The sequence below is a fragment of the Hemitrygon akajei genome, chromosome 5 (assembly GCF_048418815.1).
Source record: "Hemitrygon akajei chromosome 5, sHemAka1.3, whole genome shotgun sequence".
NCBI lineage: Eukaryota > Metazoa > Chordata > Chondrichthyes > Myliobatiformes > Dasyatidae > Hemitrygon > Hemitrygon akajei.
The window spans coordinates 1315373-1332997 of NC_133128.1; the positions used below are offsets into that span (position 1 = coordinate 1315373).

A 17625-nucleotide genomic window follows, 5' to 3' on the forward strand; every position below is an offset into this window, starting at 1 on the left:
CCTCCTTAGGAAGTACAGTCGACTCTGTGCCTTCCTGCACAAGGCATCTGTGTTGGTAGTCCAGTCTAGCTTCTCGTCTAACTGTACTCCCAGATACTTGTAGGTCTTAACCTGCTCCACACATTCTCCATTAATGATCACTGGCTCCATATGAGGCCTAGATCTCCTAAAGTCCACCACCATCTCCTTGGTCTTGGTGATATTGAGACGCAGGTAGTTTGAGTTGCACCATATCACAAAGTCCTGTATCAGTTTCCTATACTCCTCCTCCTGTCCATTTCTGACACACCCCACTATGGCCGTGTCATCAGCGAACTTCTGCACATGGCAGGACTCCGAGTTACTACTTTAACTTTAAGTAGTAGGAATACTACTTTAAAGAACTGTGGTTCACATTTCTCACTTTAAGAACTGTTTGAGCTGCCGTATCGCAGCTGACTTCTGGTTAAGTTAGTCGTTTGTTTACTTTTGGGATCTTTTTTAGCAGTATTTAATAAATGTTTTATTTGTTATTAAAAAAACCTGTCTCTGGTTTGCTTCCAGTTCCTCGTGCTGGAGAGGGCAGGAACAGGGAGATAATGGATCTGAATGTGTGGCTGAGGAACTGGTGCAGGAAGCAAGGATTTACATTCTTGGACCACTGGGATCTGTTTTGGGGTAGGGATGAATTGTACAAAAGGGACGGGTTGCACCTTAATAGGCGGGGGACCAGCATTCTGGCAGACAGGTTTGCCACTGCAACATGGATGTGTTTAAACTAAGTAGTGGGGGGGGAGGGGATGAACTGGAAATATAAGGATGGAGTTGAAGGGAAAGTGAAAATAAGAAAAATTAAAAAGGACAACAGAATCAATGGAGTAGAAAGCTCAAGAAGAGATCATACAGTATGGCCAAGTGAAATAGGAATTGATATGAAAGGAGAGGGGAGTAACGAATTAAAAGTATATATGAATGCACGAAGTATAAGGAATAAAGTAGATGAGCTTGAGGCTCAGTTGGAAATTGGCAAGTACGATGTTGTGGGAATAACAGAGACATGGCTTTAAGTGGACAGGGCCTGGGAAATGAATATTCAAGGATATACATCTTATTGAAAGGACAGACTGACTGGCAGAGGGGGTGGGGTGGTTCTGTTGGTGAGGAATGATATTCAGTCCCTTGCGAAGGGGGACATAGAAACAGGGGATGTAGAGTCAGTATGGATAGAACTGAGAAATTCTAAGGGTAGAAAGAACCTAATGGGAGTTATCTACAGGCCCCCAAACAGCAGTCTGGATGTAGGGTGTAAGTTGAATGAAGAGTTAAAATTGGCATGTCGCAAAGATAATGATACAGTTGTCATGGGGGATTTCAACATGCAGGTAGACTGGGAGAATCAGAATGGTACTGGACCCCAAGAAAGGGAGTTTGTGGAGTGCCTCCGAGATGGATTCTTAGAACAGCTTGTACTGGAGCCTACCAGGGAGAAGGCAATTCTAGATTTAGTGTTGTGCAATGAACCGGATTTGATCAGGGACCTTGAGGTAAAGGAACCATTAGGAGGTAGTGACCATAAAATGATATGTTTTAACCTACAATTTGAGAAGGAGAAGGGAAAATCGGATGTATCAGTATTACAGTTGAACAAAGGGAACTATGAAGCTATGAGGGAGGAACTGGCCAAAGTTCAATGGAACAATACCCTGGCAGGGAAGACAGTGGAACAACAATGGCAGTTATTTCTGGGAATAATGCAGAAGGTGCAGGATCGGTTCATTCCAAAGAGGAAGAAAGATCCTAAGGGGAGTAAGGGGCAGCCATGGCTGATGAGGGAAGTAAAGGGCAGTATAAAAATAAAAGAGAAGTATAACATAGCAAAAATGAGTGGGAAACCGGAGGACTGGGAAGCTTTTAAAGAGCAACAGAAGATAACAAAAAAGGCAATACGCCAAGAAAAAATGAGGTACGAAGGTAGTGGACAGTGAGGAAGATTTTCAAAGCTTGCAGAGGGATTTGGACCAGCTGGAAAAATGGGCTGAAAAATGGCAGATGGAGTTTAATACAGACAAGTGTGAGGTGTTGCGCTTTGGAAGGAAAAACCAAGGTAGAACATACACGGTAAATGGTAGGGCACCGAGGAGTGCAGTAGAACAGAGGGATCTGGGAATACAGATACAAAATTCCCTAAAAGTGGTGTCACAGGTAGATAGGGTCGTAAAGAGAGCTTTTGGTACATTGGCCTTTATAAATCAAAGTATTGAGTATAAGAGTTGGAATGTTATGGTGAGGTTGTATAAGGCATTGGTGAGGCCAAATTTGGAGTATTTTGTGCAGTTTTGGTCACCGAATTACAGGAAGGATATTAATAAGGTTGAAAGAGTGCAGAGAAGGTTTACAAGGATATTGCTGGGACTTGAGAAACTGAGTTACAGAGAAAGGTTGAATAGGTTAGGACTTTGTTCCCTGGAGCGGAGAAGAATGAGGGGAGATTTGATAGAGTTATATAAAATTATGATGAGTATAGATAGAGTGAATGCAAGCAGGCTTTTTCCACTGAGGCCAGGGGAGAAAAAAACCAGAGGACATGGGTTAAGGGGGAAAAGTTTAAAGGGAACATTGGGGGGGGGGGCTTCTTCATACAGAGAGTGGTGGGAGTGTGGAATGAGCTGCCAGTTGAAGTGGTGAATGTGGGCTCACTTTTAACATTTAAGAAAAACTTGGACAGGTACATGGATGGGAGGTGTATGGAGGGATATGGGCCACGTGCAAGTCAGTGGGACTAGGCAGAAAAATGGTTCAGCACAGCCAAAAAGGGCCAAAAGGCCTGTTTCTGTGCTGTAATGTTCTATGGTTCTATGGTATACTTCTAAATTTCTGTGATAGAGTCCCAAAGTTGCCAAATGTTCCACATATGTTAACCCCTTGTGAACCTCCTCTGGACTCTGTCCAATGATAACACATCCTTTCTGAGATATGGGGCCCAATACTGTTGACAATACTCCAAGTATAAACTGACTAGTGTCTGATAGAGGCTCAGCATTATCTCCTTGATTTTATATTCTATTCCCCTTGAAATAAATGCCAACTCTTTACCACATTTGACTCTTTACCACAGTCCCAGCCAGTATGAGTTCTCCTAAGTCCCTTTGCACCACTAATGTTTAAATATATAGATATAAGTATTTATATTTATATTTCTATAAATATATAGAAACAAATTTACAGCATGTTACAGGCCCTTTGGCCCACTATGTTGTGCCGACCATGTAACCTACTCTAAAAACTGCCTGGAATTTCTCTACCGTATAGAGCCATTAGGCTTTACAATTCAACCGCCAGGACTTAAGAACTTTTTAAAAGCTATTATTAATGCTTTTTGAGATAGTGATTTAGATGCATATCATATTTTTTACTGAGTTAAGTATTGTATGTAATTAGTTTTGCTACAACAAGTGTATGGGACATTGGAAAAAAAAGTTGAATTTCCCCATGGGGATGAATAAAGTATCTATCTATCTATCTATCTAGTCCTCTATTTTTCTAAGGTTTGAACCTTCTCATTTAGATAATAGTCCGCACTATTGTTTCTTTTATCTCTTAGCAGCTAGTGATCTCAATATGATTGAGTTCAACTTGAAATTTGATAGAGAGAAAGTAAAGTCTGATGTAGCAGTATTTCAGTGGAGTAAAGGAAATTACAGTGGTATGAGAGAGGAATTGGCCAAAGTAAATTGGAAGGAGATTCTTGCAGAGATGACAGTCGAGCAGCAATGGTGTGAGTTTCTGGGAAAAATGAGGATGGTGCAGGACACAGATAATCGAAAAACAAAGCAATACTCAAATGGCAAAATAGTACAACTGTGGTTGACAAAAGAATTCGAAGCTAATGTAAAAATAAAAGAGAGGGCATACAACAAAGCAAAAAATAGTGGGATGATAGAGGATTGGGAAGCTTTTAAAAACCTATTGAGAGCAAATAATATAATTATTAGAAGGCAAAAGATGAAATACGAAAGCAAGCAAGCAAATAATATCAAAGTGGATAGTAAAAGCTTTTTCAAATATGTAAAAAAATAAAAGAAAGGTAACACTGGATATAGGAGCACTAGAAAATGTGACCGGAGAAATAATAACAGGGGACAAGGTGATGGCAGATGAACTGAATGTGTATTTTGCATCAGTCCTCACTGTGGAAGACATTAGTAGTATATCAGATGTTGTAGTGTGTGAAGGAAAACCAGTGGGTGCAGTTACTGTTACAAGAGAGAAGGTGCTCAAAAAGCTGAAAGACCTAAAGGTACATAAGTCACCCGGACCAATGAACTGCACCCAAGGGTTCTGAAACAGGTAGTGGTAGAGATTGTGGAGGTATTAATATTAATCTTTCAAAAATCATTGAACTCATTCATGGTGCCAGAGGACTGGAAAATTGCAAATGTAACTCCACTCTTTAAGAAAGGAGGAAGGCAGCAGAAAGGAAATTATTGACCAGTTAGCCTGACTTCAGTAGTTGGGAAGATATTGGAGTCAATGGAGTACTTGGTGACGCAGGACAAGATAGGACAAAGTCAGCATGGTTTCCTGAAGGGAAAATCTTGTCAGACAAACCTGTTGGAATTCTTTAAGGGCATTACAAGTAGGATAGCTAAAGGAGATGCAGTGGATGTTGTATATTTTGACTTTCAGAAGGCTTTTGACAAAGTGCCACACATGAGGCTGCTAACCAAGCTAAGAGCCTATTGTATTACAGGAAAATTACTGGCAGTTAGGGCATTGGCTAATTGGCATGAGGCAGCAAGTGGGAATAAAAGGATCCTTTTCTGGTTGGCTGCCAGTGACTAGTTGTGTTCCACAGGGGTCGGTGTTGGGACCACTTCTTTTTATGCTGTGTTACAGTGATTTAAATGATGGAATAGTTGGCTTTTTTTGCCAAGTTTGCAGATGATATGAAGATTGGTGGAGGGGCAGGTAGTGTTGAAGAAACAGATAGGATGCAGAACGACTTAGATAGATTAGGAGAATGGGCAAGAAAGTGGCAAATGAAATACAATGCTGGAAAATGCATGGTCATGCACTTTGGTGGTAGAAATAAATGTGCAGACTATTTTCTAAACGGCAAGGAAATCCAGGAATCTGAGATGCAGAGGGACTTGGGAGTCCTTGTACAGAACACACTGAAGGTTAACTTGCAGGTTGAGTCGGTGGTGAGGAAGGCAAATGCCATGTTAGCATTCATTTCAAGAGGTCTATAATACAAGAACAAGGATGTGATACTGAGGCTTTATAAGCCACTGGTGAGGCCTCACCTTGAGTACTGTGAACAGTTTTGGGCCCCTTATCTTAGAAAAGATGTGCTGGCATTGGAGAGGGTCCAGAGGAGGTTCATAAGGGTGATTCCAGGATTGAAAGTGTTATCATGCAAGGAACATTTGATGGTTCCGGATCTGTACTCATTGGAATTCAGAAGGATGAGGGGGAATCTCATTGAAGCCTTTTGAATGTTGAAAGGCCTAGACAGAGTAGACGTAGAAAGGATGTTTCCCATGGTAGGAGAGTCTAGGACAAGAGGGCACAGCCTCAGGATAGAGGAACGCCCTTTCAAAACAGAGAAGCTGAGAAATTTCTTTTGCCAAAAGGTGGTGAATTTGTGGTATTTTTTGCCACATGCAGCTTTGAAGGCCATGTCTTTGTCTGTATTTAAGGTAGAGATTGATAGGTTCTTGATTGGATATGGTATCAACAGTAATGGGGAGAAGGCTGGGAACTGGGATTAAGGAGGAAAAAAAAAAGGATCAGCCATGATTGAATGGTGGAGCAGACTCGATGGGTTAAATGGTCCTATGTCTTATGGTCTTTTACCAAAATATATTATCATACATTTCCCAACACTGTATTCCATCTGCCACTTTTTTGCCCATTCTTTCAAATTGCCTCCCTAGCACTACGTACCCCATTCAACAATCTTCAAATCATCTGCAAATTTTGCTACAAAGCCATCAATTACATTATCAAAATCATTGACAAATAATGTGAAAATTAGTGGTCCCAATACTGACCCCTGAGGAACACCACTAGTCACCGGCAACCAATCAGAAAAGGCCCCTTTTATTCACAGTCGCTGTCTGTCAGCCTGCCTGTCAGCCATTCCTCTATCCATGCCAGTATCTTTCCTGTAACACCATAGGATTTTATCTTAAGTAGCCTCATGTGTGGGAGTTTAAGAAGGGAATTAGGACAGTCAGGAGGCGCCATGAAAAGTCCTGAGCAGGCAGAAATAGAACATAGAACACAGAACACACATCTACAGCACATTACAGGCCCGTCAGCCCACAATTTTGTGTCAATCATGTAACCTACTCTAGAAACTGCCTAGAATTTCCCTAACACATAGCCCTCTATTTTTCTATACTCCGTGTACCTATCTAAGAGTTTGTTAAAAGACCCCATTGTTATCTGCCTCTACCACTTTTGCTGGCAATACATTCCATGCACACACCACTCTCTGTGTGAAAAACTTACCTCTGACATCACCCTGTACCTACTTCCAAGCGCCTTAAAACTATGCCTCCTCATGTTAGCCATTTCAACCCTGGGAAAAAGCCTCTGGCTATCCACACGATTAATGCTTCTCATCATCTTATACACCTCTATCAGGTCACCTCTCATCCTTCATCACTCCAAGGAGAAAAGACTAAGTTCATTCAATCGATTCTCATAAGGCATGCTCCCCAATCCAGGTAACATCCTTGTAAATCTCCTCTGCACCCTTTCTATGGCTTCCACATCCTTCCTGTAGTGAGGTGACCAGGATGAGCACAGTACTCCAAGTGGGGTCTGACCAAGGCCTTATATAGCTGTATATTCCAAATGTTAAAAGGCCTGAACAGATTAGATATGGCAAAGTTATTTCCCATGGTAGGGAAGACCAGGACAAGAGGGCATGACTTCAGGACGTCCATTTAGAACAGAGATGCGGAGAAATTACTTTAGTCAGAGGGTGGTAAATCTGTGGAATTTGTTGCCACGAGCAGCTGTGGAGGCCAAGTCATTGGGTGTATTTAAGGCAGAGATAGATAGGTTCTTGATTAGCCAGGGCATCAAAGGGTATGGGGAGAAGGCAGGGGAGTGGGGATGACTGGAAGCTTGTGGTTGAACCCATTACAACTTTTACAACTCAATTTTTTTTTTGTATTTTCTCTCCATTTAGAAAATAGTCAACCCTTTCATCTCTGCTACCAAAGTACATGACCACACATTGTATTCCATCTGCCATTTCTTTGCCCATTCTCTTAATCTATCCAAGTCCTCTGTAGCCTCTCTACTTCCTCAAAACTATTTGCCCCTCCAGCTATCTTCATATCGTCTGCAAGCCTTTCAAAATAGCCTTTAATTCCATCATCTAACTCATTGACATATAACGTAAAAAGGATTGATCCCAACACAGACCCCTGTGGAACACCTCTAGTCACCAGCAGCCAGCCAGAAAAAGCTTCCTTCATTCCCACTCTTTGCCTCCTGCCAATCAGCCACTGCTTTGTCCATGCTAGAATCTTTCCTGTAATATCATGGGTTTGTAGCTTGTTAAGCAGCCTCATGTGTGGCACCATGTCAAAGGCCTTCTGAAAATCCAAGAACACCACATCAATTGATTCTCCATTGTCTATCCTGCTTGTTATTTCTTCAAAGCATTCCAACAGATTTTGCAGGCAAGACTTTGCCTTGAAGAAACCATGCTGACTATGGCCTATTTTGTCATGTACCTCCAAGTACCCTGAGGCCTCATCCTTAATAATCAACTCCAACATCTTCCCAACCGCTGAGGTCAGACTAACTGGCCTATTGTTTACTTTCTTCTGCCTGTCTCCCTTTTTGAAGAATGGAGTGACATTTGTAATTTTCCAGTCTTCTGGAATTATTCCTGAATCTAATGATTCTTGAAAGACCATTACTAATGTCTCCATGATCTCTTCAGCTACCTCCTTCAGAACTCTGGGGTCTACACCATCTGCTCCAGGTGACTTATTTACCTTCAAACCTTTCAGTTTTCCAGGAACCTTCTCTCTAGTTATAGTAACTTCATGCCCCCTGGCTCCTGGAACTTCCACCATACTGCTGGTGTCTTCCACAGTGATTTTTGGTAAGGTGTATGGATTTTAGTAAGGCATTTGACAAGGTCCCTCATGGTAGGTTTATCCAGAAGATTCAGATGCAAGGGATCCAAGGTGAATTGGCTGTTTGGATTCAGAAGACAGAGGGTGCTGGTCGAACGGACTTATACTAACTGGAAGTCTGTGATTACTGGTGTTCTACAGGGATCTGTACTGGGATTTCTGCTGTCTGTGATGTATATAAATGACCTGGATGGAAATGTAGATGGGTGAGTTAGTAAGTTTGCAGATCATACAAAGGTTGGTGATGTTGTAGGCAGTGTAGAAGACTGGAAAAGAATGCAGCGGGATATAGATTAGTGCAGATATGGGCAGAGAAATGTCAGATGGAGTTTTACCTAGCCAAATTTGCTGAACCACATTTTGGTGGATCAAATTTAAAGAGACAATGTACAGTTAAAGATCCTTAACACTGTTGATGAACAGAGGGATCTTGTGGTCCAAATTCATAGCTCCCTAAACGTGGCAGCACAGGTTGATAGGATGGTTAAGAAAGGTTATGGCATTCTTGCCTTTGACAATAAGACTAGGAGATATAGGAGCAGAATTAGGTCATTTGGCCCATCAGGTCTGCTCCACCATTTCCCTCTCAGCCCCAAACTGCCTCTTTCTCTCCATGACACTCATGCCCTGACTAATCAAGAACCTAACGACCTCTGCCTTAAATACATACACTCAATGACTTGGCCACCACAACTGCCCATTGCAATGAATTACAGAGTTTCACCACTCTCTGGCTAAAGAATTTCTGTTCTAAATGGGCCTCCCTCTATTCTAAGGCAGTGCCCTCTGGTCCTAGACTCCCCCACCATATGAAACTTCCTTTCTATTCTACTCTATTAAGGCCTTCCAACGCTCAATAGTTATCTTTTTCTTTTTTTGTAATTTATTTTTTATTGAAGTTCATCAAACAAACATTTCCATAAGATGTATTTCAGACATTGTACATATATATCATATAATCATATATATCACAAAATCTCCATAAAGTATTTATCTGGGGTATACACTTATAGAAAAGAGTGGAAAGAAAAAAATAAGCAATAAGGAAAGAACTATGTACAAGTAGGGAGTGATTTTTTTTTACAACAGATTCATTGATTTGTGAGAATAAAATCAGGCCTATGAAGCATTATGTAGTTAAACCATTTTTCCCAGTGTGAATCAAATTGTTCCAGCTTATGATTAACAGATGCTGTTATCTTCTCCATTTTGTAAAAGTCCATTGTAATTTCCATCCATGTATTTAAAGTTGGGTTCTCCTGTGATAACCATTTCCTAGTAAGAGTCTTTTTACCAGCCACCAACAGTATATTCATTAAATATTTATCTCTTTTCAACCATTCTTGAGGTATATATCCAAAATATATGGTCTTACTCTCCAAGGGTATTTCACATTTAAAGATGTCTTGTAGGGCATTGTGTATCCCCCTCCAATAGTTTTTGATAACAGGGCAGTCCCAAAAAATATGATAATGATTTGATAGAATTTGATAGAATATAATCTAGAGGGAGATACTGCAATTCTTAAATGGTGTGCATATGACTCTGATTTTACACCAAATAAATTGGATGCTAGATTTAAGGACTGGACAGCTAAAGGAATAACAGTTCTTTGCAACATAATGAAAGAAGGAACACTTGTTCAGTTTTGAAATGCTTAAAGAGAAACACTTATTAGAAAAACAAGATTTTAATCGGTATTTACAGATGCGACAATATGTTAATAAGATGCTTAAAAATGTAACCAAGACAAATACATGCTTGATAGAGCTCTTTAGAAAAGCATATAATTCAGATAATGGTAGTAGAATAATTTCAAGCATGTATAAGGGGTTGTCAAATCTTAAAACACATTGGACTTCATACAATAAAACAAAATGGGAGAAGGAAGGAGGGATAATTATATCTGAGGAAGAATGGACAACTATATGGAGATATCAATGGAAATGTACCAATTCACAGAAATGGAGGGAGTTTGGATGGAAAAACTTGATAAGATATTTTATTACACCCTTTCAGAAATCCCATTATGATAGTAACCTCCCTGTTTGCTGGAGGAATTGTGGAAATCAAAACGCTCAATAGTTTTCAATGAGATAGCCCCTCAGTTTTCTGGATTCCACTGAGTACAGGCCCAGAGCCATCAATCAGTCCTCATGTGATAAGCCTTTCAATCCAGGAATCATTCTTTGAACTCTTTCCAATGTCAGCACATCCTTTCTTAGATAAGGAGCCCAAAACTGCTTACAATATTCCAAAGTGAGGACTTACCAGTGCCTTATAAAGCCTCAGCATTACATCCTTGCTTTTTATCAAAGTTCAAAGTACATTTATTATCGAAGTATGTTTACATTATGCAATCTTGAGATTTGTCTCCTTGCAGGCATCCACAAAACAATAAATCTGAAAGAACCTGTTTAAAAAAGACTAACAAACACCCAATGCTCAGGGAGAGAAAAAACACACAAATTGTGTAAACAATAAAACCCAGCAACAACATTCAGAACAAAAGTGAGTCCATAGGCAGGAAGCAGGCTGACAGCCTCGGCCTCAGTTCATCGCACAATGGAGCAAAATGCTGCAGAGCTCACAGCACAAAGCTTGAAGCAGCTGGAACTTGCACACATCCTCAACCTCAGTGCAGAGCAAATGTTGCAGAGTAGCGAGCAGAACCAGCCCGACCCTCGCCTCTGGTCCCGACTCCTTGCCTTTTCAATCCATCTGGCCTAGCATTTCATTCATCCAAACAAAGAGTCATTCTGGGCCTGGACCCCTCCGCCATATTCTGGCCCATACCTGTGCTTTCCAAATCGGGCCAGCCACTCAGATCAATTAGACCTTGCTCTCGGTTTAGGTGGATAAGCCCTGAACATCCTTCACTCCGACTTTTCTTCACAGGCCCTGACTCTGTCTCACCCATGCCTCGACCTCGCTCCAACTTTGCATCGCACCTGCATACCTCGACCCTCAAGTCAGCCTTGCCTTTGTTTGCCTCTTCATTATTTGTGGTGATTGTTTACAGAAGAAGTGTTATTAATAAAGTATTTAGTTGTATTTCTTGCTTGGTGAACCACCAGTAAGTTCTGGCCCACCTTCAGCAGCACCATCAATTATTCTATTCTAGTCCTCTTGAAATGACTCAACCTGCAAATTAACCTTCAGGGGATCCTGCACGATAATTCCCAAGTCCTTTTGTACCTCAGATTTTTGAATTTTCTCTCTGCTTAGAAAATAACCCACACTTTTATTTCCTCTACCAACATGCATGACTATACACATCCCAACACTGTATTCCATCTGCCACTTCTTTGCCCTTTCTCATAATCTGTCCAAGTCCTTCTGCAGCCTCCTAAATCCTCAACAGTATCTGCCCCTCCACCTATCTTACTTTTGTTCGCAAACTTGACGACATAGCCATCAATTCCATCATCCTACAGAATATAACAGAAAAAGATTTATGCCCAACACTCATCCCTGTGGAACTGCACTGGTCACCAGCAGCCAACCAGAAAAGACTTCCTTTATTCCCACTCTTTGTCTCCTGCCAATCAGCCAATTCTCCATCTATGCTCCTATCTTTCCTGTAATACTATGGGCTCTTGTTAAGCAGCCTTGTGCATTATCTTGTCAAAGGCCTTCTGAAAATCCAAGTACTTCACATCCACCAATTCTCCTTTGTCTATCCTGCTTGTTATTTCTTTAGAGAATTCCAATAGATTTGTCAGGCAAGATTTTCCCTTGAGGAAACCTTGCTGACTACAGCCCAATTTATCATAGAACCATAGAACACTACAGCACAGTACAGGCCCTTCAGCCCTCCATGTTGTGCCGACCCATATAATCCTTAAAAAAAAGTACTAAACCCACACTACCACATAACCCTCCATTTTTCTTTCATCCATGTGCCTGTCCAAGAGGCTCTTAAATACCCCTAATGTTTTAGCCTCCACCACCATCCCTGGCAAGTCATTCCAGGCACTCACAACCCTCTGTGTAAAAAACTTACCCCTGATGTCTCCCCTAAACTTCCCTCCCTTAATTTTGTACCTATGCCCTCTGGTGTTTGCTATTGGTGCCCTGGGAAACAGGTACTGACTATCCACCCTATCTAAGCTTCTTATAATCTTGTAGACCTCTATCAAGTCCCCTCTCATTCTTCTACACTCCAAAGAGAAAAGTCCCAGCTCTGCTAACCTTGCTTCATATGACTTGTTCTCCAACATCCTGGTGAATCTCCTCTGCACCCTCTCCATAGCTTCCACATCCTTCCTATAATGAGGTGACCAGAATTGAACACAATAGGCCTTCTTAACTACCCTATCAACCTGTGCAGCGACCTTGAGGGATGTATGGATTTGAACCCCAAGGTCCCTTTGTTCATCCACACTCTTAAGTAACTGACCATTAATCCTGTACTCAGTCTTCTGGTTTGTCCTTCCAAAATGCATCCAGATTGAACTCCATCACCACCATTCAGGGCCCCAGACAGTCCTTCCAGGTGAGGTGACACTTCACCTGTGAGTCGGCTGGTGTGGTATACTGCGTCTGGTGCTCCCGGTGTGGCCTTTTATATATGGTGAGACCCGACGCAGACTGGGAGACCGTTTCGCGGAACACCTACGCTCGGTCCGCCAGAAAAAGCAGTATCTCCCAGTGGCCACACATTTTAATTCCACGTCCCATTCCCATTCTGATATGTCTATCCATGGCCTCCTCTATTGTCAAAATGAATCCAAACTCAGGTTGGAGGAACAACATCTTATATACCGGCTGGGTAGCCTCCAACCTGATGGCATGAACATTGACTTCTCTAACTTCTGTTAATGCCCCTCCTCCCCTTCTTACCCCATCCCTGACATATTTAGTTGTTTGCCTGTTCTCCATCTCCCTCTGGTGCCCCCCCCCCTTTCTTTCTCCTGAGGCCTCCCGTCCCATGATCCTTTCCCTTCTCCAGCTCTGTATCACTTTTGCCAATCACCTTTCCAGCTCTTAGCTTCATCCCACCCCCTATCATTTCGCATTCTTCTCCTATCATTTTGCATTTCCCCTTCCCCCCACTACTTTCAAATCTCTTACTATCTTTCCTTTCGGTTAGTCCTGATGAAGGGTCTCGGCCCGAAACGTTGACAGCGCTTCTCCCTATAGATGCTGCCTAGCCTGCTGTGTTCTACCAGCATTTTGTGTGTGTTATTGTTTGAACTCCATCTGCCATTTTTCTGCCCAACTCTGCAGCCTTTCTATATCCTCTTGTAACCTTTGACAACCTGCAGCTCCATCCACAACTCCCCCAATCTTCGTGTCATCCGCAAACTTACTCACCCATCCTTCCGCCTCTACATCCAGGTCATTTATAAAAATCACAAATAGCAGGGATCCCAGGATAGATCCCTGCGGCACTCCACTAGTCACCGACCTCCAGGCAGAATACTTTCCTTCCACAACTACTCTCTGCTTTCTTCCTTTAAGCCAATTTTTTATCCACTTATCCCATGCCTCATGACTTTCTGGATGAGTATCTCATGAGGGACTTTGTCAAATGCCTTGCTAAAGTCCATGTAGACCACATCCACTGCCCTACCCTCATCAATTTCTTTTGTTACCTTTTCAAAAAACTCAATCAGGCTTGTGAGGCACAATCTTCCTTTCACAAAGCCATGTTGACTATCATGTGCCTCGAAGTACCCAGAAACCACATCCTTAACAATCGACTCCAACATCTTCCCAACCACTGAGGTCAGACTAACTGGCCTATAGTTACCTTTTTTTCTGGCTGTCTCCCTTCTTAAAGAGTGGAATGGCATTTGCAATTTTCCATTCCTCTGGAACCATTTTAAATCTGGTGATTTTTGAAAGATCATTACTAATGCCTCCACGATGTCTGCAGTAACCTCTTTCAGAACCCTAGGGGGTACACCATCTGGTCAAGGTGACTTATCTACCTTCCGTCTTTCAGTTTTCCAAGAACCTTCTCCTTAGTAATGGCAACTTCACACATTTCTGCCCTCTAACACACTCGAACTTCTGGCACATTGCTAGTGTCTTCCACATTAAAGACTGATGCAAAATATTTATTCAGTTTATCAGTGATTTCCTTGTCCCCCCTTTGCTACCTTTCCAGCATTTTTTTCCAGTGCTCTGATATCCACTCTCACCTCTCTTTTACACTTTATGGTCTTTTACCCTTTTTATTCTTATTAGTCAATGAATTGAGTTCAAAAGTCAGCAAGTCATGTTACAGCTTTAAAGGATTCTGGTTTGGCTGCATCTGGAGTACGGCATACACTTCTGCTCGCCCTGTTACAGGAAGGAAGCTGAGGCTGCAGGAGACGTTCATCAGGATTGCAGGACACATGCTATTACGAGGGTTGCTGTCTCTGGAGTGGCAGAGGCTGAAGGAGGATCTGATGGAGGCTTATATTTTTTAAAATAACAAAATAAATTTTATTCATAATAAATTATTTACAAGAATAACCATTCAATGCATTTTCATTCTTTGCATACATACCACATGTTTTCCATACTGTTCTATGACATTCGTAGACATCTATAACACTACTGTCACTCGTGTGCCCCTACTGAGAGGGTTCATAAGATTAGGAGAGGCAGAGATAGAGTGGACAGACCGTATCTTTTCCCAGGGTTGAAATATCTAATACCAAAGAGCATGCACTTAAGGTGAGAAGGGGTAACTTCAAAGGTAGTATGAGAGAAAAGTTTTTACTCAGAGTGGTGGCTGCCTGGGGTGGTGGTCAAGGCAGAAACATTAGAGACTTTTAAGAGACATTTAGTCAGGCACATGAATGTGAGGAAAATGGAAGGATATGGACATTGTGTTGGTAGAGGGGATTAGTTTAGTTGGCTGTTTGACTTTAAACTGATTTGTCACAACGTTATGTAGATGTATGGAGACGTATGAGAAAGGGTCTGAACCCACCTTCCACACTGAAACTCTGTTCCATCCAGGCCCGGCCGAACACGAGGTCAACTCTCTCACCGTGCCGCACGAACAGCAGCCATCGGCGGGAGGAGGCAGCCACCAGCAGCTGGGTCGTAGGTCAGGGACAGGAAGACTGACGTCATTCCCCAGCAGGCAGAACTCCTTACTGTCCACCCACCCACCACAGAGCGTCCTCTCCCCTCTCTACTTCCCAATGGCGAGATTCAGTCAGCAGCCCCCAGCCGACAAAGCCATTCTCTAAATCTGTGGCTTACTGCCGCAGATCTCCCCTACTGACCACCCACCTGATGCAGAGATTCCCTCCCTTCCCCTCCCACCCTGTCATCTCCAACCTTTCTATTCCCAGTTTCACTCCACTACACTCCTCTCCCCTCCCCTTCCCCTCCTCACTCGCACCCTCTCCCACTCCTCTCTCCTTGATTCTCCTCACCCCATCCCTCCACTCACCTCTCCTCTCCTCTACCATCCTATTTCCCCTCTCCTTCTCCCTCCTGTCTCCTCTCCTCTACCCTCCTTTCCCTCCCCTTCCTCCCTCCCCTTCCTCCCTCATCATCTTTTCCCTAAATCCTCCCTTCCACTCTCGTTCCCTCCTCCATCTACTTCCCTTCTCTCTCCTTCCCCCTCACCCTCTCACCCCCTCATTCCCTCCCCCACCCCTGTCCACCCTCTCCTCCCTCCCTCCGTGCATTACCTGTTCCTCCAGGAGCCTGTGGATACTGTTGGGTGTTTGGTTGGCCTCTGTCTCTGGGCCCAGGGAGCAGTTCCCGTTGATGCCACTGGCATCCACTTGCGCCAGACTGAAGGTGTACGACCTGCAGGCAATGGAGTTGTGAGTGGGAACTGAGAAACACCAGGTCCCCGAAGCACTTCTGACTGCATGGGTGTGGGGCTCTCTGCAGAATCCTGCTCACTATGGTTCCAGCAGTACAGGTGGTGTGGACCAGGAGTGATGCAGGAGGTGTGACGGGGGTGTGACTCAGGTATGACATGGGATGATCGGGAGTGACCCATAGGTGATGGGGTGACAAGTGGCGATCCAGTGTGGACTAGGAGTGATGCAGGGATTACAAGGAGTGATCCATTGGTGATGGGGCAATGGAGTAGCCCAGGGGTGAGGGGGCTGGCCCCCAAATGTGACTCTGTCTGCACCCTGGGACGTTTCTGTGCCCAGGACGGTCAGTGAGGAAGTAGACTGAACTCACATCACTACTGGCTGCAGACAGCAACAGTCCCAGCCTCTCTCTCTATTGCACTTCCTGTGGGACAGGGAGATGGAGCCTCCTCACAGGGCAGGGACATTAGTAACACACTATCAACACAGTAACAGGCCTTTCAGCTCAACTCGTCCATGCCACATTTGAACCATGTGTACCTGACCCAGGTGCTGACCTTTGAATCTACCTGTGCCTGACAGTGAGGTAAAAATGGGGGCAAAGAAATGGCAGATGAACTTAATGGGTACTTTGCATCTGTCTTCACTGTGGAAACCACTAGCAGGGTTACTGAAGTCAGTGAGTAGCAGTGAGCGCCATTGCTATTACAAAGGAAAAAGTGCCAGGCAAATTCAAAGGTCTTAAGGTGGATAAGTCACCTGGGCCAGCTGGACTACATCCCAGACTCCTGAGAGAGGTTGCTGAAGAGATAACGGATGTATTGGTCATGATATTTCAAGAATCACTCGATTCTGGCATGGGCCTGGAGGACTGGAAGATTGCAAATGTCACTTCACTCTTTAAGAAGGGAGGAAGACAAAAGAAAGGAAATTATAGGCTAGTTAGCCTAACCTCAGTGTTTGGGAAAGTGTTGGAGTCTATTATTAAGGATGAGGTTTCGGGGTACTTGGAGACTAATGATAAAATAAGTCAAAGTCAGCATGGTTTCTGTGAAGGGAATCTTGCCTGACAAATCTGTTAGAGTTCTTCGAGGAAGTAACAAGCAGGGTGGACAAAGGAGAGGCAGAGGATGTGATTTACTTGGATTTTTGGAAGGCATTTGATAAGGTGTCACGCGTGAGGCTGCTTAACAAGATAAAATCCTAAGGCATTACAGGAAAGATACTGGCATGGATGGAGGAATGGCTGACAGGCAGGAGTAAGTGAGTAGGAATAAAAGGGGCCTTTTCTGGTTGGCTGCCAGTGACTAGTGATTTTCCTCAGGGGTCAGTATTGGGACCGCTGTTTTGCACATTGTTTGTCAATGATTTAAATAATGCAATTGATGGCTTTGTGGCAAAGTTTGCAGATGATACGAAGATAGGTGGAGGGGTAGGTAGTGCTGAGGAAGCAATGTGATTGCAGCAGGACTTAGACAAATTGGAAGAATAGGCAAAACACTGGCAGATGGAATACAGTGTTGGGAAATATTTGATTGGTATGATTAGATACATTAGTCACACTGTACTTGGAGTATTGTCAACAGTTTGGGGCGCCATATCTCAGAAAGGATGTGTTGTCACTAGGGAGAATCCAGAGGACGTTCACAAGGATGATTCTGGGAATGAAGGGGTTAACATATGAG

The 17625-nt window shown here is 43.1% G+C and overlaps 1 protein-coding gene across 1 annotated transcript in view; it reads right to left on the reverse strand.

The window, feature by feature from the left end:
* Positions 1–17625, reverse strand: part of LOC140727445 (ubiquitin-associated and SH3 domain-containing protein A-like) — a 129016-nt gene that overhangs the window by 24646 nt on the left and 86745 nt on the right. Inside the window, exons 7-8 of the mRNA XM_073044746.1 lie at positions 15800–15920; positions 15085–15193 (exon numbers count right to left, since the gene is read on the reverse strand). Of these exons, the coding sequence (XP_072900847.1) occupies positions 15085–15193; positions 15800–15920 (230 nt within the window). The remainder of the gene's footprint in view (positions 1–15084; positions 15194–15799; positions 15921–17625) is intronic.